This window comes from Eubalaena glacialis, chromosome 4, assembly GCF_028564815.1.
Source record: "Eubalaena glacialis isolate mEubGla1 chromosome 4, mEubGla1.1.hap2.+ XY, whole genome shotgun sequence".
Classification (NCBI taxonomy): domain Eukaryota; kingdom Metazoa; phylum Chordata; class Mammalia; order Artiodactyla; family Balaenidae; genus Eubalaena; species Eubalaena glacialis.
The window spans coordinates 157689144-157710924 of record NC_083719.1 but is presented as its reverse complement, the minus strand read 5'-3'; the positions used below and the strand labels follow the sequence as shown (position 1 = coordinate 157710924).

Here is a 21781-nt window from a genome sequence, read left to right as displayed (position 1 = left end):
TTTCCATCCCGGCCGCAGCCATCCCCCAGTCACCCCTTAAAACGGGACTTGAGCTCACAGTGCCCATGACCAGCTCCTTCTGACTGGGCCTCTCATCTCTACTTCCCGCCCTCCCTGCCCCTCAAAGTGCCAGTCCCAGGTTTCCAGTAAGCTTTCAGACTTTCCACCTGACTAGCTGTTGCCACCTCAACTGAACAGGTGAAATCTAAGGCCCCAAATGCAGTCTCTAGAGCCGGAAGGGAGGGGAGAAAAGGCTTCCATACAAGTTCTCAGTGTTGTGCTGGGGTTAGAATGCAGCCTCAGTGTGCCTGGGCAGTGGGGGTGTATGGGAGACGGGTGTACGCTTGCCAAGGTGGCAGCCAGGTCCCAGCCCCTACCTGCCCAGGAAAACAGGCTCTCAGTGCCCAGATCTAACTTTTCAAGGGAAGCCCCAAATCTGGACTTTTACCTGAACTCTCTATTGTCTAGAATGTTCTGTCTGCCACCTGGGGGTTGCATGCCCTGCACACTGCCACCCAGCCACCTCTGGGTGGGTGCTTTACCCATATCGTCATATCTTCCTCCTGAGATCCTGCGCCAGGCCCCGTTCAGGTGCAGGGCACTGAAATCCAACCAAACTGGCATAAGCCTAAAGCGGGATGTTCTTGGCTCAAGTGCCAGGAAGGCTAGGGGACAGCCCACAGGATTGAGAGAAAAGCTGCGGGCTCCTGAGTCTCCAGGGCCTCGGGGCCACCAGACATCTCCCCCTTCTGCTTGTCTCTGTGTGTTGGCCTCACTCCCCTCTGCAGCCAGGCTCTCTCCATACAAGGGGGAAATGGCTGCCACTGGCCCAACATCTCTGCCTGCATCTTCATAGCTGCCAACCCCAGGGGCAGAGAGGGCAACTCCTCCACCTCCAGGTGGTAAAAGCCATGGGAAGGATCCTGATTGGCTCAGCCCAGGTCACGTGGCCACCCTGGACCAATCACTGTGCCTAAGATCTCCACTAGGATTTGCCAGCCTGGTCAGGTGTTTTCTAGGGGCAGGATGGGGCCCCATGATTGACCACATGGTATTGGAGAGGACGTCACCTAAGGAAGAGTGCTGTGCTGGTGAGAACGTGTGTTGAGTAGTCAAAGCAACAAGCACTAAAGAAACTACATAATCCCACGAGATGGGAGCCCTCCAGAGAGCCCAGTTCCCAATGGGTAAGAAACTTCTCAAGGCCAACCAGTAAGAGTGGGGCTGAGAGTGGAGCCGAAGTCATTTCCAAAGCTCCATCCTTTCCCCTTTATCATGGAGCCTCACCAAGGCCACCTGCCACCAGTCCACAGTCTCCCTGACAGGTCCTGACAGGGTCTGTTTCAATAGCCCCACAGACGGGGAGCTCCCTGCCTGCCAAGGCCACCGGTGTCACTGCTTGTTAGGAAGGTCTTTCTCAGCCTCCGGTGTCTCTGACCTGCTGGTCCTGACCCTATCCTCTAAGGCTACACAGAACAAAGCAAATCCACTTTCCCCTCCTGCCTTCGGTGCCTTGAATTACATAGGACAGCCCCATCGTCACACTGACCTTTTGAGAACGTCTCTCCTAGGACATGACTTTGCCTGTCCCTTGGTTACCCACTGAACCTGACCACCCTTGTTACATTCCCTTGGCTTCACTTGACCAGAGCCAGTTTCTGCTACTTGTGGCCGAAGTGCCTGACTGATGTCCACACTCTAGGTAGGACCTGGCAGGGTGAAGCTCCCTGGGTGAAGCGCACAGCTCTTGGAGCCCTGTTGCTCTTTAAGCTTCTTCCCCGCTGAGGCTCCCCGTCCATTTTCTGTTTCTGACATCACTTCCCCAGGCTTGAAAGCTCTGAATCATGTTTGCCTCTTTCCCATCCCTCGCCCCCCACATGCAACATCCAGAGGCTCCTCCCTTCAAATGTCTCCCACATCCATCTCTCTGACTCCATCCCCGCTGCCTGCTCCCTGAGAAGGGAGGCCTCGTCATTTCTTGCCTGGATGACCGCTGCAGCCTCCTGGCTGCTCTCCTTGCCTCCAGCCTCTCCCTGCGCTCATCCATCCTCCACGCGCTGCCAGATTAATCTTCCTTAAATACCACTCACTGCCTGTCACTCCCCAGCTCAACGATGTAGCCAGCGCTGTCGCTCACTGGTCCCCCACAGGCACTGTCTGCTTCAGCCGGGCTGTGCCTCCCAGCTCCCCTGTACACACGCTGTCACCAGGGAATGCCTGTGTGCTCTTCCCCTTCCCTTCACTGTCTGGCCAATGCCACCACATGCTAAGGTCCTAGGCAGAGTCCCTCTCCTCCTCTGGCCTTGGGACACCCAGAGTTGGGAGTAGAAGAAGAGCGGTGGCCAGGGACCAGCCCTGAAGCCACGATCCAGTCTGCAGGTCAGCAGATGGATTGTCCTTGCCTGGCCTGTCTGGGCTCTTGAATGTTGCTGTGACCCCTGTCACCTCTCTACTCTGCATGTCCTGGGAACCCACCCCAGCTTCCAGGCTGTCAGGAGTCATACCTGGTCAAGTCCTCTGGATGAGTCATCTTTCACTACATCAACCTTCCTTCTCAAGCCCTCTCATGAATGCTCATCACCCCAGCATGAGCACCTTCCCAAGATTCTAGATCTGCAGGGTCCTGCCTTGATGCTCTCTGCCAGTGCTGTCAACCAAGAACCCTGCTCCCCCCACCACTTCAGGGGGTGTCACAGAGGGAGGCCAAGCGTGAGCATCCCCACTGCTGTCCACACAGCATCTGCAGCAGTCCCATTTATGGAGCGTTCACCCTGGGTTTGGCATTGGGCTAAGTGTTCCACACAGAGTAACTCATTTAATCCTCACAATCTTACGAGGTAGGAGCCTTTCATTATCCAGATTTTCTGGATGAGGAAATCAAGGCACAGAGAGCTGAAATCACCTGTCTTAGGTCACCCAGCTTAGGATTCTAACTGTTCCAGGGCCCCGACTCTTAACCACAATCCTCTAGTGCCTGACTCCCCACCCCATAGCTCACCAAAGAGCTGGGGAGGTCAGTGGGTCCTGCAGGGAGAGGCCTAAGGAGACTTTGTCACTCACTTCCTGTGACCACTTCTTCAGAGGGCTGGGGTGACCAGGGAACAGCGATGTGCTGCAGCCAGCTCATCCTGGCTTAGGAGAGCCTGTTGTTAAAATTTCTGGAATTTTGCAAGCTGGTCAACATCACACTGGTAGCTTGAAATAGGCCATCGTGGGAGTATTTACACCATGGAAATCGGCAAATCTGTCCTGCAGCTCTCCCAGAGAGCCAACTGTTAAACATTTACCAGCACATCACTGCTGGGGAGGGGATGCTGACCACCCTCAGAAGGGCGTCCTAGCCTATGGGTGCCAGGCTTCAGGCAACTCACACTAAAGACAAGCTCCCCAATGGAGCCAGGAGTCTTAAAAGAAAGGGGTCTTGAGAGGATCGGGTGGGTCTCAAAGATGGACCTCTGGCTGTGTGATCCCAAAAGATCTGGAGGAAAAAGGACTCTCAAAAATTGTCAGGGCAGGGCTTCCCTGGTGGCGCAGTGGTTGAGAATCCGCCTGCCAATGCAGGGGACACGGGTTCGAGCCCTGGTCTGGGAAAATCCCACATGCCGCGGAGCAACTGGGCCCGTGAGCCACAACTACTGAGCCTGCGCGTCTGGAGCCTGTGCTCCGCAACAAGAGAGGCCGCGATAGTGAGAGGCCCGTGCACCGCGATGAAGAGTGGCTCCCACTTGCCGCAACTAGAGAAAGCCCTCGCACAGAAACGAAGACCCAACACAGCCAAAAATAAATTAATTAATTAATTAAGAATGCAAATGACCCAAGGATCAGGTGTTTCAATTAAAAAAAAAAAAGTCAGGTTTATGGATATATAAGTTACATACAGTAAAATTCATCATTAAAAAAAAAAAAAATTGTCAGGGCAGCTGCAAGACATCTAGGTAGGCTCATATTCTAACCAGACATGCCCAACGTGGAAAGATGGCCCCAAACCAAGGACAAAGCCACCGATGAGAGGCATGGACTGGAGAACCATGCAGGGAAGGGTAAGCTCAGGTCCAGCTGAAGCTTGTGGGAAATGCCAAAGTAACATGGGGCAGGAGGGGCTTGGAGGAGGAGGACCAGGAAAGGGTGGGCCTTCTGACTGGTTGGGGGGAGGGCAGGTACTGGAAAGCTGGCCTCCCCACCCCACCATTTTACACCTGAGAATATTGAAGTGGAGAGGCAGGACAAACACTAGTAAGAAAGCACTGAAGGCCAGGCGAGATCAGGACAGGCCGAGTGTTTGTTGCGAATGAGTTCAGGTCTCTTGGTCCTAATAAATTACACCTCAGGTCCTTGCACAGGGACCTGCTGAACCCTGCTGCTGACCTCTGAGAAAGGAGGGGGAGCAGTCTTGGGGCAGGAGATGTGTGAGCTGTGGCCTAATTTTCAAAAAAGGAAGAAAGTTGTATTTGGTGAATGCATCAGTTAAGTTCTTTGAGTGCAAGCAACAGAAAATGATTCTCACACATTTAAGCAAAAAGGGGGAAGTACTGGCGAGAAATTGGGTTGCTGAGAGAAGGGAAAAGAGGCTTAAAAAGCAAGCTCTGAAGCAGGAAAGGAACCAGGATAGGGAAATTACTAACCTGTCACACTTGGGCCCTGCTGCCAAGATGAAGGGGCCTGTCGAACACTGACTAAGGCTATACCAGGGGAGAAGTCAGGGAGTTCTGATGGGACTGGGAATGGAAGCTGGACAGATACAAAGCCCAACAAATGTCCACTGGAAAAACCACAACCTGGTGAACCCGATGCAGACCCCAGGAACGATTATGGTAGTGCTTCTCAGTCAGCTGCAGATGACCAAGGGGAGCAGGGACACCGAGAGACATGCTGGGACCCCCAAGGACCTGTCACACCAGACCAGCTTCCCTTATCATAAGGTTACTGTTCTGATAGGTCAGGGCCGGACTGGAAACGGACTGGAAACGGTGTGTCTGGATTTAATATCTCAAGATCAGCAAATGAAGATATACGAACCAGGTGACAGCACATTTAAGGGAAGGCAAAACCTTCTGAATGGCCAGCATTGTTTTCTTTTTTTTTTTCTTTTTGGCTGCATTGGGTCTTCACTGCTGCGCATGGGCTTTCTCTGGTTGCGGCGAGCGGGGGCTGCTCTTCGTTGTGGTGCACGGGCTTCTCATTGCGGTGGCTTCTCTTGTTGCGGAGCTCGGCTCTAGGCGCGCGGGCTTCAGTAGTTGTGGCACTCCTCGGGCTCAGTATTGTGGCTCGTGGGCTCTAGAGCGCAGGCTCAGTAGTTGTAGCGCATGGGCTTAGTTGTTCCACAGCATGTGGGATCTTCCCGGACCAGGGCTCGAACCTGTGTCCCCTGTATTGGCAGGCGGATTCTTAACCACTGCACCACCAAGGACGTCTGGCCAGCATTGATGTTTTCAACATCAATTGGCTAATGTTGATCCAGACGTGGGTCTTTACCTTTCAGCCTCAGGCTGTGTCCTTGGTGCTAGTCAGCATTTTTATTAAATACTTGGGTAAAATGTACTGATGACATACTGGTTAAATCTGAGGATCATGTGCCCATCCCTTCTCCATGAACAAGAAAGCTGTAAGTGGTGGCAAACAGCCTGGGTAACAGGACAGTGACATAGGTGGCTTGGGCCCAGCTAACCTGTACAACCATAACCCCTGGCTGTGGGGACTGGCTCAGACAGCACTTGAATTGGATCAATGAGGAAAGACCAGGACATTTTTTGGATGGCTAAGGGAAGAGAGATTCTCTCTTTCCCCCTGGATTGGGCCTGCAAGGATGTAGCCCTAGTAACTCTGGCAGCTACCTTGGTATTGTGAGGGGAAAGGCTGTTGGAAAGTGGCACCAACACCCCCCATCCCCTGCCAGAGCAGAGATGAGGGATGTATCCTGGTCACACTGTTCTCCCTGGATCCAACCATGCCTGAAGCCAGAGCTACCCCTGGCCTTTCAGTTACACATGGCAATAAATCTCCTTCTTTTTTTTTTTTTTTGCTTAAGCCAGTTTGGGTTGGGTTTTCCAATATTTGCAACAGACACACTTAGTATCCTATGCTAGTCCACACCAGGGCACTGTGTCACAGTGGGATGCCCTCCTGGGACTGACATCCAGAGGCAGCTAACAAAGATGTTGGGGATAGAGAAGGGGGCTTGGAACCTGCTACATGAGGAACACCTGAGTGGATGGGAGGTGCCTGGCCTGGCAAAGGGCAGATAGGGCCCTGTCTTAAATAACTGAAAAGAGAAAAGCTACCCTTATGTGGCCCCAGAAGGAAAAGCCAAGAACTATCTGGGGGAGCTTACTGGGAAAGATTCCACCTCCCATAAGAAAGTTGCTCTGAACAGCCCGAGCCACCTGAAGATGTGTGGCCCTGGAAAAGTTGGAAAGCAGACCCCCGGGGGTTTTATAATCAAAATCCTGTGGCCTGGACATCCCAGCCCAGGATTAGAAAGTACCTGCACCCTGGTGGCGGGGTGGTGTGAAGAGGCAGGATACAGGAGGGAAATGGGCTCTGGGAGATGAGGGGATTAGCCCAAGATCACGCCGAGGAGCAAGGTCCCCTGACTCTCTCCAGTGGGCTTTCAAGTCCATGGGACACCAGACAAGGTCCTGACAGTAAATGGACACATGGGGCTTGGTTCTGCTCCCCGCTGGTGTGGGTGGGGGAGGTGAGGCTGAGCAGTAACAAGGTCCCAGCTCTGCCACTTCTCTGAGCCTCAGTGTCCTCATCTAATAAATGGGACTAACCTCACCTACCTCCTGGGTTGTCCTGAGGTTCTGATCAGATGATGCAGGTAGCGCCCAGCACCGGCCACGGTTCCTACCATCACCAAGGTAATTAAGAATATAAGGTACAACAGTTTCAGCCACCGAAGCCTCCTCCTTTCCCCGCCGCAGGCTTCAATCCTCTTAGCAGAGGAGAATGAGTTTGGATGTCAAAGACCTGGGTTGGAACCCCAGGCTTGCTTACAATGCCCATGCGGGACCTCGGGAAGCCATGCCCTCCCATATCTGTAAAATGGGACGGACCACAGCGGCGCACTGGAAGCCTACAGAAGGTGCCCCAGAAATCTCCTCCTTTCCGCCGCGAGCTCAGCCTGGGAGTTGGAACCGCTACACACACCAGACCGCCAGAGGGGCCCACCGCCCAGCCACGTCTCCGGGGTCTGAGGGAAGGCGGCGCCAGTGGGGGCTGCAGCCGGGCGGGCGCGGGAACCGAAGAGCGGCGGAGGCCGCCGAGCCGCCGTGCCCGGAGGCTGGACGCCTGCTCCCCCCGCGGCAGCCGAGCGCTCAGCCAGCAACTTGTTAACAGGCCCCGAACAAAGAGCCGCTAATCCAGCGGGCGGCCGCGGGCGGCCGCGGGCGGGCTGGCGGGCGGAGGGATCCTGCCCCTCTTCCGCGCGGCCTCCGAGTTTACTGCGCGCTCATTACCCGGCGCCGGGCGGGGGCGGGGGCGTGGGCGTGGGCGGGGGCGCGGGCCAGGACGCGCAGCGCCCCTTCTCCTTGGACGGCCCCGGGGCGCGCCCCTCCCTAGAGCCCCGGCGGGCGGGCGCAGCGGCTAATTGCTAATCCCCTGGGCTCGGGCTCCCATGGGCTCGGGCACCTGCCGCCCCACGGCTGCTCACGTGCTCTGCAGCTCGCCCGCAGGAGGCTTGCCTCTAGCCCGCGACCCCCACCCGCCAAGCTACCCGGACAACGTGGTGGGGATGTTCTGGGGAGAGGGGAAGGCTCCGGTCACGCCTGTCACGCCGGGACCATAAGGAATCACTCCTACCTGCCAGTGGCTGGCATCCTTTTTTTTTTTTTCTTTTTTTGTTGGGGGGGGCGAGAAGGGCTGGAAAGATGCAGATACGGGAAAAGGCAGAAGCCCCTCAACTCCATCTGGTCTCTGCTCCAATAAGGAGGGGGTAGGGTCTAAATCGGGGTGTACCTCCCTGCAGGCTCTGAGCTGGACACGCTGGGGTGGGGCACGGGGAGTCCCACCTGCCACCCTGGCTGGGGAGGTATACTGCAGAGGTGGGATACAGGAACCAGAGCTCCCTCTCCAAGGATCAATCTAGACTGACTCCCCCTCCCCAAACCTCAGCCATGTATTTGCCTGGAGCTCAAGGTGACCCTGAGCCTTCTAGAGGGACACAGCTCTGACACCCAGGCGTGGGGAGGGGCCTGAATCTGGGGGACTCACCCATCAGGGCATTGGCCCTTGGTGCTCTCACCATGGCCCACTCATAGGTGGGGAGTTCAGGGTCCCCTCCCCCATCTAAGCGGGACCTAAAATTTGCCCTTTGTGGCCTACTCTGGGGAGCAGCTGCCACTTAGGCCTCTCCTGATGGCTATGAATCTCCCTGTCTCCATCTCAAACAGGGCTGGGATGGCGCAGCCAACAACCACACCTGGAGAGCAAGAGGGGCAGGGGACTTCTATATGCCCTGCCCCTGGGTGTCAAAGCGGGCAGAGAAAAGACACAAGGCCTGTCCTCCATCCCCAAATGGAGACCTCCCCTCAGGCCTCTGCCCTTTTGCCTGGACCCCTGGCTGCACCCTCTCCCACAAAGAGGGCACCAAGGACTCCCCCACTCCCCATAGGAGAGGATGGAACAGTGCCCTCTGCCATATCCCTCACCAGCAATTGCTAACATTTATTGAGTGCCTACTGTGTGCCAAGATTGACATGCCATCAGTCTGCCTAATCCACACATCAACACTGTGAGTTAGGTCCTCTTATGACTATTTTAGAGACAAGGAAATAAAGAAGTACAGGGAGGAGCTGGATCCACAGCCAGGACGAGGGTGAGGCAGGGGGTGCCAAGGGTACAAAATGTAAGGAGGCACTCACTCTCAGGGGCTGACCCTGTACTAGCAGACTTAAAGTTTGCGCCCTAGGCCCCTCCCTTGCCTCACCCTAGTCGGAGCCCTGGTCCAAACCCTGACCCCAGAGCCTGCCAACTCAACCATCCTACCACCTCCACGTGCCTGGGGTTCTGGCTCCCAGGGGACCAAAGACTGCCTGCGGCATCTGACATCAGTCCCTGGGAAGAGGGTGGGCCTTAGGCACTGGCACTCTGACCTTCTGGGGGTCCGGAGAAGGCCTGTTTTTGCCACTGGGGGAGTTCACCAGCTAAAGCATGACCCTGCTTCCTTGCCTGGGCTCTGGGACTCACAACTCCCACCTCTGTCTCACAGTCACCTTCGGCCCTGCTGCAACAGCCACATAGCTCCAAGGCAACACAGGCAGCTGCTGCCAGTGTGGTTGGTGGCTTTGGCAGGTGCTGGGCAGGTGTGAACAGTTCCTGGGGGAACCTGCTGCTGAGTGCACAGTCTACCCCAGGCTCACAAGGCAGTCTCTCTGGGCACAGCCTCCAGTAGTCATCAAGCCCAACCCTTTAGTATACAAAGAGGAAAACAGCCCAGAGAGGTTAAGTGATTTGTCCAAGATCACACAGCAATCAAACAGCAGAGCCCGAACCAGAATTGATTCCATCCAGGGCCCCTACCCCTGCTTTGCTGCCATGTTCTGTGTGTGAGAGCTGATCATCAGCACACAGTTCCAGGACAAGCTGAGCCCAAATCATCATGTTCACAGAACCCCCAAACAAAGCTCTTTGCACACTGCAGCAACCGGTGTCTGAATCAGGCCCTGCAGGGGGTGATGTGTGTACAGATGGGGGGTGAGTAGGGGGCTTCTTCCAATTAGAAGCAATGATTCCTCCTGAGGGCTCCTGCCCGGGGCTGGAGCAACAAGAGGTGAAGCAGCTTATACAGAGACCATCTTCTCTCCTATATATGAGCTTGGGGCCTGATGCATCTTAAGACCCCACCCTGTCCTAACTCATGTCCCTTCAAGAGCCAGGGAAAATGGAGGAAGGAGGCAAACGCGTGCCTGCTCCATGTCGGGGTCCACCCTGGGTGCTCATGTTGCCCATCAACTCGTAACTATAACCTCAGGAAGCAGACGTGACCCCATTCTACAAAGGTGGAAACAGGCTGGGGAGTAAAAGTTACTCATCCTACGTCAGGTGGCTTAGACTGAAACCGGGCCTGTCTGCCTCTTAAGCCCTGCACTTTCTACTAGACCTGACAGGAGGAGGAGGCCAAGGTTCCCCAGAAGGCAGGAGGACACTTCAATGCCACTCTCATGGGAGCAGACAAGAGGAACGGAGGGCTGAGCCAGCAGAATTGACTGCAGGAAGCTGGGCGTCCATCTGGGTGGTGAGGATGGTCGGGGCCCAGGGGCTGGGCTCCGCTGGGGCTGAGCCTCAGGAGCTAGGAGCCCTGCGTAGGTGCCCACAGAGCCGCCGGTCTTGGTGTCAACTCTGGCCCTGAGGATGGGGGTGGGGCCCGAGGAAGGGCCACACAGACTGTCAGGGTCAGGATGGGTAATGCCACAGCTGGGTGCCCCTCAGCCCTACCTTCCAGGGGCTTCGGTCTGCAGGTCTGGGGGCCAGAATGACATTATTTGCATGAGAAGACACCCACCTGGGAACATCTATGCCTGGGAGGGCTGGGGGTGGGCAGAGAGGTTCCTATTCCACATACATGGGCAAAACTGTGTGAGGGACTCACAGACCCACAGGCTCCCGTGAGCTGGTTTGCCATCTGTGTGTGGGGCATCAGCTAGCTGGTCCCCGCCCTGGACAGGAGCCATCTCCAGCCTCCCTGGAGCAGGGCAGTCTGTGTACAGGCACAAGGATGAGGAGGGATGAGGAGGGCTGCGGAGGGGACAGAGCAAACTTCTCTCCCCCTCCCCAGCCGCAGCAGCCCTCCCTGCCTAGCCAGAGAACCCGAAATAAAGAGAAAAAATAAGCACTTGACTGGCTGTGACATGGAGCACGCTGGGGGCTGAGAACCGGGTCGCAGTGCCGTAGACAGTGGCAATATTTGTGGGAAGCACTGCCGTGAATGAGGAGGTGGCTTGGGCCAGATGCCTCTGGCAGCTGCCCCAGGCCCCACGTGCCTCCCCAGGGCTGAAGAATCAGTACCTCTGTCCTGTAGCCCACTCAGAGCTCATCAGTGTGCCGTGGCCCCTGCATGGGTCTTAGGAGGAGCTGGGGAGGCCTCTTGGAGGGGGCTGGATTGAAGCTGGGTGCTGAGATAAGCAGAACAGTGGGGACTGGAGGCAGCAGGGGGGCTTGGACTGGATCTGGACAGAGCTGAGGATGTTGGGGTATAGGATGGGGAGCGTGGCTGGCTGGCTGGGGGGCACCAGGTTCTGCAAAGCAAGGGAAGTACAGTGTGTGGAAGCAAGAGCTTGTCTCGGGGTGTGGATGCCCAGCCCACCGGCAGTCAGAGCCAGGGAGGATGCCCAACCTGCCAACACATCAGCCCAGGGATGTGTGGTGATGCAGGTGTTTCCCTAAGGGCTTCTGGACTCAGGGTTCAGATTTTACCTGCTGGCACTGGGGCGCCACAGAAGGCTTTCTAGTGCGTTCTAGCCTGGGTACCAGGGGCATTAGTCTAAGTGGAGGAGGCACAGGAGGGGGATGAGTGGCGGGTGGCCACTGCACTGGTCCAGGTGAGAAAGGTGAGGAAGAAAGGGCTGGGGGAGAAGGGGACAAAGGAGGAGTGGGACATGAGCAAAGTCACAAGTAGGGCTGAGCTGGAGGACTTGGTGACAGATTAGACATGAAGCGTGAAGGAGAAGATTAGAGCCAAGAGAGACTCTAAGGTTTCCAGCCCCAGGCTGGGGGAAAAGGGGGAGGGGGGACGGCAGGGCCCCTGGGAGGAGGGGACTGCAAGAGAGGGTTGGCCTGGAATGAGCAGGTCTGGGTACGTTCATGAGACAGTGCGCACGTGAGCACGTGTGCACGCCTGTGTGTGTGTGTGTGTGTGTATACATGTGTGGCACCCAAGCCCAGCATTGGGGCCTTTACCTGGAAAAGTCCTCCAGCCCTGGCTGAGGGCAGCTTCTGCCTCTGAGACTTCATGGCTTGAGTCTGCAGCTCTGGGGCCCAGAGCAGCACGAGGAAGGAGTAAGGGATATAAGACAGGGGGTCCTGGCCCCTGGCTGAGGCCAAAGTTGGCTGCTCAGGAACCAGGAACCAGGCCAGGCAGTGCCTCTTGGCTGGGGGGGGTCTGGTACCTGGATCAATGCCAATCCCAGGCTCCTAAGGGAAGCCCCTCCCAGCACAGGCAAGGAGAGGCAGGCGGGCCAGAGGGCCAGCCCTCTTCTGGGGTGCCTGGGGGGACCCCAAAGAGCAGACCCCCATCCCAAGGCAAGGTGAGTGAGAGCAGTGTATCTCTTAGCCTTGAAGAATTAAGACACCCTCCCAGCAACCAACTGCTCCAGCCTGGGGGTCAGGGGTGGAAAGAGGGGTCCAGAATCAGCCCTGAAGGTGGGGGAGGGGCCTGAGGAGGCGGCCACCAGCACAGACAGTTGGGGTCAGGATGGGCAATGCCACGACTCAGTGATGCCCCTCAGCCCCACCTTCCAGGAGATCCAGCTCCCCGTGGGCCCCGCCCCCTCAGGAGCGCAGAGATCTGAGACAGGGAAACACAGGTGTGTGCAGCTCACAGGGGCGGGGAGGCAGGTGCCAGCTGTGTGACTGGGTATGAATGGGAAAAGCCTGTGAGACACGTGGGTCCCTGTGTGCGCGGGCACAGAGAGGGCCCACCCAGGTAAGTGTGCTGAAGGGACAGGCTTTTGTGTGATATCAGGAGACAGAGGGTGGGCACTTGGCCTGGAGAGCAGGAGGCTTCAGAAGTGCTGGCCCCCGGCGCCCCCTGCCGCCTCGCCAGCCGTCCCTCCCTCAGCCACTCACAGACACATTTCACTGGTTGCTGTTGCCAAGGAGCTAAATGGGCGGTGTGGGAGGAGCCGGGGTCAGCACAGGGCCAGCCTGCTGGGCACATGTGCCCGGAGCCTGTGGGGGCCAGCAGTAAGGGGCCCCAGATGACAAGAAGGGCCCCATGCCCTTCAGCAGCCCCTCACATGGGCCTGAGAGTTGATGCCCAGAGGCAGGCTCTGCTCCAGGGCAGCCCCGTGGCACGGGTGCCCACCGGCCAGCTCCCTGGGCAACCTTGCACGAGGCCCCAAAAGGTGCCTCGAGACCCAGGGATGCGGTTCCCCCACTCTACAGCCTCCCAAGGAATCCACGCAGCACCCCCGGGGCTGTGGCACCCTGACTCACCAGTACCCATCACCGTCTCATCTACACACCCTCACCTGTGCCACTGCTCACAACCGTCACACACGTGCGGTAGGCCTACCGTCACACACGCTCATCTGGCCACACGCATACCAAGGCTGCACACACTGCCAACCCCCGTCATCGCCAGGGCACACATGGCAACCCATGGCCCTCACACGTGCTCACATGGGCAACATGCAGATATGACCACACAGCCCTCTCGCATGCATCTGACTCAGTAAACGTGTCCTGGCCTCTACTGGGTATCTAGCAACACCTCCCTTGTGTGTGAAGCTTGAACACTCCCAGCTCACCACGGTCAGTGGTGCAACCCATACCCCTAAAGCGATGCACACACTCCTAACACACACACGTGTGCAATATGAAGACGCACCCAGTGGCAGTGCAGCCTCCCAGCTCAGTCCGGATGAGGAGGGGAGGTCATGGGGCAGAGGGGTTTGGTAAAGTGAGGGTTTGGTGGGGGGATGATGGGGTGATGGAAAGGGAGAGAGAGTGGATGGGATGAGGTGGAGGGAGAACTGAGGGGGGCAGGATGCAGAGGGTGGCCAGGCAGTGGTGGATGCAGGATGCACTATGCAGAAACAGCCATCAGCCTCAATCATCAGGCTGGTTTCTGAGCTTTCACTCATTCATCTCCAGTCAGTCTGGCTTCCCATCTCAGGAAACCCAATGCTCCCTTCTGACACACCTGGGATTAACAATGGCCTGGCCAGGCTCAGCGGCACCCCCCAGGGTCTCAGGGGAGCAAGAATCAAGAATTGCTAGGGCAAACTCCATGCCCCCTTGATCACACGAATGACACCCTCCCCCGCCCCCCGCCATACACATAGACACTCAGCTCTGCTAAGTGCATGGGGGTCGGGCACAGACCAGGAGGCCCCCCCAAAACTCAGCCTAGGTGGAAGCTCAGGGAGAGCAAACAAAGGATGCAGGGGGACTCCCCCCACCCCCAGGAGGTGGGCTGAAGGCTGAGTTATGGGGCAGGAGAGTGTGGCCAAAGGGACACGAAGGGAGGGAGAGTGTTGTTCAGAAAAAGGGAGGGGAGGACGCGGTAGTAGATCCACAGCAGACACCTCTGGCCCCCACACACCAGGAAGGCCAAGAGCCACAGCGCGGGCCAAGGCCCCTGGCGCTCTGATTGTGCCGGCTACAGGAGCTGGGGGGCTAGTGTATGCGCCTCCACGCCTGGGTGTGTGCGTGTGCGAGCGTGTGTGGCGAGGACAGAGGAGGACACTGTGTTCCGGACGTGGGCAGAGGCCAGGTGCCAAGCTGGGAATTGAGTAGCTGTTTGGGGCAGATGCTGCCGGGAAGAGGTATCTTAACCCCATTCCTCAATTTCCTGGGTACTTGGGATGTGGTCAAAACCCTCTAATCTGCTAACCGGCAAAGTCAGACTCCCCGGGGCGTTGATCTAAACCCCCGACCCTGCTCTGGGGTCGGGCAACCAGCAAACTTCCCCCGCCTGCAGGCGTGGGGCGTCTACACTCGCCAGCCCCACGCGCTGACAGCTGCTCCTGTACTTGGCAGAACCCAGGCTTCCGGGCAAGCGCGCGGGGAAGCTGCGCAGGAGCAAGAGGCGGCCCCCGCGTCCCGCCTCGCAAAGTTTGGCCCCAGGGGGCTCCCGACCCGGTCAGGCAGCGCGGGTCAGGGACCCCCAGAGCAGCGAGCGTTCGCGCGCACGGTCCCCCGCAAGCCTCCCCAGAGCGCGCGCGTGACTCACCCGAGCCGCGGAGCCAGGCGGCGAGGACTATGCCCAGGAACGCTGGCCACAGGCCGGACCGGACGGCCATGGCCACGGGCGGGCAGGCGGGTGGGCGGGCCGGGCGCGGGGCCCCGCGGACGAGAGGGCGCCTTTCAGCGCCTCAGCCCAGAGCCCCAGCCCCGGGCACCCCCGGGGCCCATGCCAGCGGTCTGCGCTGCCTCCGGGCGGCCGGCTGCGGGGCGCACGCGGCGCGTGGCTCCCCTGGGCACCGGGAGCGCAGCAATGCAGCCGGGGCGGAGCGCAGCGCCAGCCCCGCCGCGCACCGAGCCAGCCGCCGCGCGGAGCCCGCAGCCGGGGAGCCGGCCGGCGGGCGCCGCAAAATCCGGACTGGAGCACCGGAGCGGGGCGGCAGCAGGGCGGGGCGGGGGAAGGAAGGAGGGGCCCCGCCACGCCGCGCCGCGCAAGCGGGCCACCCTCCAGCTCCGGGGATCCCTCCAGGCGATGCCCGAGGCTCCCCCGGGGAGGGGCTGGGGTGGTGGGCGGGGAGGCCTCCCACCGCCCCACGCGATCTCCAGGGACCAGCCAGGAGTCTGAAACCCGGAGCGGATCGGTTCTCCGGATCCGGGCTCTCCCGGGCCCGCCAGCCTGCGCACAGGTGGCCCGGGAGGGGCTCAGGGCTGCGGCGATCCCGGCCCGGCGCCAGGCTGCAGACAGAGGCCCGGGGCAGGGGTGCCCGGGGTAGGTTCCGCTGCAGTTCTCTACCCCCAGCCCACCCCAGTCCCCGCCTCCCGGCCGCGCTCCGAGGCTGTCAGCATGCCGCGGTACGCCACCCAGCCCGTAGCTTGGATAGGGGACTGCGGGAGAGCTCCCGAGCCCTGGCCCGCTAGCAGAGGTACGCGGGTAGGCTAGACTAGGCGCCACCCGCAGTCCCAGCCACGTAGTCTGGTGGACCTTAGAGTGACCCCAGGTTTCTCTAACCCCAAGGCACCGTTCACCTAAGGAAAACAATCCTAGGACGCAGCGCAACCGACAGGGCGCGCGGTGTTTGCGCCCGGAGTGCGCACCGCGCCGGAGACGTGGGCATGAAGGAACCAACTGGGCTTTGGGAGCTAGAGACATCTAGGGTAGGGTCTAGGAGCCTCCGCCTTCTAGCTCTGTGACATTGGGCAAGTCATGTTGTCTCCCGGAGCCTCCAGCAACGACCGCTGCAGGAGCCTCCTGTTCCCCACCCCCCATTCCCTAATCTGGTTAAAATAAACAGAGGGTTGCCTTGAAGGAGAAAAGAAATGACAAACACGCACCATGTGCACGGGGAGAGTGGTTAGAAAAAGAAAGGTTCCTACTCTGGGTCGGCAGAAAAATGAGAAGGGTGAGGGCACGGCCGCAAACTAAAATGTCTACAGGGGCCAGTCGATAATATAAATTGAGGCTGCATGCTGGGCGATATAAGAAGGGTCTTCGCTTCCACAAAGAGATATGAGCTCTCCTATATTTCTTGAAACACGAGGCCCTCTCTCGGTCTGTCTTTTGTTTCCCACTTTTGATAGAGAAGGGTTGTGAGAAATGTTTTGCTTTCCTCTTACCTCTACTGTGAAAAACACCTGCCAATGTCCAGATACATATCTATAGATGCTGGGCTTCAGTGCCAAGGAGGCAATGGCAGCGCTGGGGACTGGGCACAGGGTCCCATCTCCTGGCACAGCTGGCTCTTCTCCAGGTGCCAGTTTGGGGGTGGGGGTGAGGTGGGGCCCAGTAGGGCCACATCTTCCAAATTTTCAATAGAAGCCATTGTATCAGTATATGAAATTTTCTGATTTAAAATTTTTAACTAAAAAAAAATTTTTTTTAAATTAACTTCATGTGAGCCCAGATGAAGATGTCCACAAATATCCACCAGCTCTGGGTTTTGAACTCTGCTTTGGGGATTGCTTGTGCATAGACAGTGTCAAGGGGCCCTGATCTACCCAACAAGAGAGTGTGTGTGTGTGTGTGTGCGTGCGTGCACGCGTGCACGTATGTGTGTGTTGGGGGGAGCAGTGTACCTAGGCTGCTCCCTCTGACATTATGCCCCACCCCACTCCCAGGAAAGAGGTGGGTGAGAGAGGTGAAACAGTAGCAGGACCTGCCTTTGGGGCCTCCAATATGGGGGAGATGATTAGGAACTGGGATTTGGGCACTGGAGGGAAGTAGTTGAGGATGAAAGACTGGGAATGGGGCTGGGGTATAAGATGATATCATAATGCTTTGTCCTGGACTCTGCTGTCTGCCTACATTTATAATTTGGTTTGATACTCACAGGAAATCCTGTTAAATAAACATTATTATCTCCATTTTATCAGTGAGGTAACTGAGGCTTGGGGAAGGAAAGTACCTTATGCCCAGGGCCCACCTTATTCAATGATTGCAAGGTTAGTTGAGATGACTCTGTGCAAGGTTTGATTTCAATGTCCATGCTCCGTACATTTTCCCCTGCAGTTTTTGCTCTGGGATTAGAATTTGGGAATGAGGTTTGGGGTACGGGAAAGAAAAGGTTCTCCTCTGTTCAGTTTGGTTGCTTTGGTCCTTTCTCTGGCCCTCTCTCTTCAGCCAGAATAAGACGGTTTGTGTAGCAGTCAAGATAGACTAGATTATGTTGTGGTAACAGTCCCCAAGTCTCTGTGGCTTAAATAAACAAAAATTTATTTCTCATTTATCCATCATGGGTCTACTGCTCCAGATCTTTGTCACTCGAGTACAAAGCAGCCACTCTCAGGTGGGGGAGAGGAAACGGGAGCTCTGGAAGTACACCCACCAGCAATCAATGGCTCATCCCAGAAATGACACTTCCACTCACAATTCAATGGCCATAACTGGCCCTACGGGCCCACCCAAGAGGACAAGAAAGTGTATTCCTACCACATGCCTGGAAGGCAGCCACTGAAATATGTGGAAAGCAGCAGTGGTGATGACCACAGCCTCTAGGCCCAGCATGACCTGCCCCCTACCTACTCTGCAACTCTGCTTGTGCCCTAGCCGTGGTGGTTTCCCTTCTGTTCCTTCAGCATCCAGATTCATCCTCACCTCCAGGCCTTCCTGTTTGCTTTCCTGTCCCCAGATCTTCACATGGATGATTCCTTTTAGTCACTCAGGTCTCAGGTTAGCTGTCCCCTTCCAAGTGGTACTCAGGGCCATGTCAGGAAAAAGAGCAGGGTTACCTTGTGGAGACAGGGGAGTAGACGTCTCACCTGAATTCTGCTTAAGAATCCAGGTTGGAGGGCTGCCAGGAAGGGCTTATCTCAGACCCAAAGGTTGATGGCCAGATAGGAGGGCTCCTGACATCTCCAACCTCCTTTGCTCTTGAGCCCCAGACTCAAGGGGAAGGAGGAGCCAGATCCTGCCTAGGGGGGACCCTCCTGCAAGTGTCTGTAGCCCCCTTGCAATATCCCAGTGACAGAGCACAGGTTTCACCACCAACTGCTCTGCTGGCTGGAAATGTCTCCTCTCAAGGGAGCAGGAATCTGCCCCTCATTGAGTTCATCTTCTGGGGCCACATCAAGCATGTCTGCCCCCTCTTTTCTTCTGTTATTTTAGAAGAGTTTCATTTCTTTTACTTCAGAACACAAAGTCTGGGTCTACCCTGGATTTTCTCCCTCCAGTGCTACTGTTGCTGGCACCCTTGACACACTGGCCCCCACTGTGGGAGCTCTCCAACAGGACCACTCCTCTGAAGGCATCTCCTGAAGGGAGCTGGCACATTTCTTGCCCACATGGCCTTGTGCACTGCATGAGCAGAGGCCCAGTCAGCTGTTGATCAGTGACATCGTACTGTTAATGCCCACCAGACTGAGGGACCTCAGAGCTCGTGGTGAGGCCTTTGCTGACTTGGAGATGTGCCAGAAGCTCCTGTGATGATGATTAAAATGCAAATCTCCAGGCCCTGCCCTATCCTGGTTCTGATTCAGTATGTCTGGGGAGGTGTCTAGGAATCTGTGCTTTTACCAAACCCCTACCATCCCCTACTAGCTATTTTTACTGGTGCCGGTGGTCTGAAAACCTCGCTTTGAGGAACACTGCCTTAGGTCTTTGCCATGGGTGCTGCCAACAACAGGGTGTTACCCATCTACCCTGGGTCACTGGCTTTCTGAATTTAAATTCAGAGACTTCAATTCATCCCAGTTCCATTCCACTGTATTACATCTAATCCCGCTTTCCCATATGGAGCCATCTCAGGATGTGGAGGCTGTCAGGCAGGGGACTTGATATTTTCTTCAGCTTCCTGTCATTCCCAGATGAGAGCGGGAAGTCATATATACTTTCAATCAAGTCCTTACGAAACAGGTGGCTCAGAGCAGAACCAAGGACAGATATCAGTGGCTCCCCACTCTACACTACCTGCAAGTTGCACTGGGACAATAAGTCAGCTTCTCTTTCATCCACTTGGGAAGCCTCTGATCACACCATCCTTCAGCTCACATATACCTGCCGCGTCCACAAAAATAAATGGAAGTACCCTGCAGAACCCCAGACTCATGAGCCTCCTGCTTTGCTTTGATCTACCAGGCCAATAACCAATCAAAGGAAATTAGTTCGGCAGGAACGACTTGTTCTTGGTGATCCCAGATTGGCTCTTGATGATCCCTGCCATGATTCCAGCATTCATATCTGCCCACTGCTCAGCATCTAGTTTCTGCCTTCTGAAAGCAGCATCTCCCCATCTTTCCTTTGAGGGATCACCCCTCCCCACCATCAGTGCATGAGATTCATGTGGGGCCACCCCACCCCAGTTCCAGAGGATGGCACAATGCTTCAGGACCCAAAGCATCCACTATTTCCTGAACAATGTGATTCATTTGAGGATGCACATATGACCCAAGCCAAGCCACTGAGGCTCAATTCTAGGACTTTTGTTGGAACTAAGGTGAGAAAGAATTTTTTCCTTACTGGACTTGAAGAAGGAAAGAGATGATCCTGGGACTGCCATCATGTGAGGAGCACATGCCTGAGACTAAATCTTGGGCAGAGAAGAGCAGAGCCTGGAGAAGGGAGAAGGGCTGAATCCTGGTTCTTCGTTCAAGCCCCCTGGATCCAGCTGCTCCTGAAGCTACCAGATACACCCCTGGTTTTTCAGTTACATGAGCCCTTTTTTGTTGTTGCTGTTTAAGCCCATTTGGGTTTCTGTCATTTTCATTTGAAAGAATGGTACAGAATCATCCTTTATAAAAATCTGTTCTAGAGCCTTACATAGGATAGGGCAAGCATTTATTAGTGCCTAGTGTTTGCAAGTCTCAATGTTGCCCATTGGGGGAAACTGCAGCCTATGGGAGAAGACATAAATATCCTGCTAGTTGTACATTAGAGTGTAATGAGAGCCCAGTTATAAGACAAGTGAAGAATGTGTAGGGGTTGAGAGGGGAAAGAGAACTAGAAACACATCCCTTCACAGGACCCCCAGCAATATCTGGACCAGTCCCTTCCACACACAGAATACCAACATCCACCCATGCCTTGAATCCAACACAGACACACAGACACAGACACACACACACACACACACACCATGCAAACATCCACTCACTCTCTGCTCCTAACACAAATACACTTCCCACACCCAACTCAAATCACACAGAGGCACACAATAATACAATCAATCAATACTGCATCAATATTGGGCACAGTCAATAAAAACACATACTTTCTCTGTATATATTTACATACATATAAAAACACTTCCAGATATCCCCACTTCTTTCCTGCACAGACTGTTTTCGTGTCCATTCTCCATGCAGCCCCATGCTACTGAGAATTTTGTGCCTGGGACTCTCCTGTGCCTCAGCGCATGCAATGAGATCTTTTCACTGTGGAGCCTTCAGGACCAAGGACAGCACCTGGAATTTCTTGAGACTCACCACGTGCCCAGCACAGGACTAAGCTCCTTACCTGGTTTATCTCTATCAATCTCACAACCCCTTAGGAAGTAGATGCTATTATCAGCTCCATTGTGTAGATACAAAAACTGAGGCACAGAGAGGGGACATAACTTGCCTAAAGCCGCTCAGCTTGTAAGGGATGGGACAAGGATTTAAACTCAGATGCTGCTCCAAAAATGTTTGCTGAGTGACTGAAAGAAGCTTCAGTCTAACAAATGGTTTTATTAGAGACACATGCTCCTATGATATATGTGCTATCACACACACACACACACAGACACACACACACACAATCAGATACACATATCCAGAGATAACCTTTCCAGCTCCACGCGCTCCATGGTATCTCAGACTTGGAGGTTTCCCTGGTTACATGGCCCCCATTTCTAGTGTCCCTACTGGGCACTCTCAGGCAGGTTTGAAGGTGAGGTGTTCCCTGATGAGGGAGCTGTGTGAAAAGGAAGGGGTGGGGAATCATCAGGAAGGGGCAGGAGGAGCTGAGGAGGAGGAGGAGGAGGACGGGATTGGACCAAGTGGAAACCTGGCACCATGCCCTCTGCAGATGACCTGATGAGCATTTTGCAGAGTTAATTTCATTAGCGTCTCTGGGAGATGAACAATTAGCAAGATGCTCTGATGCCTTTAAAAGATTAAGAGAGGGAGAAAGATGCCTTTCTGGCTTCCCCACCCGACCGCAGTGTTCCCCCCCTCCCCATTCTTTCTCTGTGCTTCCTCCATCTCCATCTCCCACCCATTCTCATTCCATCTTCCCCTCCCCTGCCATCATGCCCTCACAGAGTCACTTATACCCCCCGCCCTACCCCACCCCACCCTGCTCCTCGGCCACCACGATGGCCCCTCCCTCCCTCTTCCAGGCTCCCATCTGCCCCTTGGCAGCCCCATGTTGGACCACTGCCCACAGAGCATCAACTGGTCCCCCATGTTCTGATCACTCAGACACCCAGGGCTGGGGCTTGGCACTGGTCCAGTCCTGCAAAGA

At 56.0% G+C, this 21781-nt stretch overlaps 1 protein-coding gene across 1 annotated transcript in view; it reads right to left on the bottom strand.

Annotated features, from left to right (window-relative positions):
* Positions 1–14963, bottom strand: part of UNC5A (unc-5 netrin receptor A) — a 61685-nt gene extending 46722 nt beyond the window's left edge. The window contains exon 1 of the mRNA XM_061188506.1: positions 14894–14963. Within this exon, the coding sequence (XP_061044489.1) occupies positions 14894–14963 (70 nt within the window). The remainder of the gene's footprint in view (positions 1–14893) is intronic.
* Positions 14964–21781: the final 6818 nt, after the last annotated feature.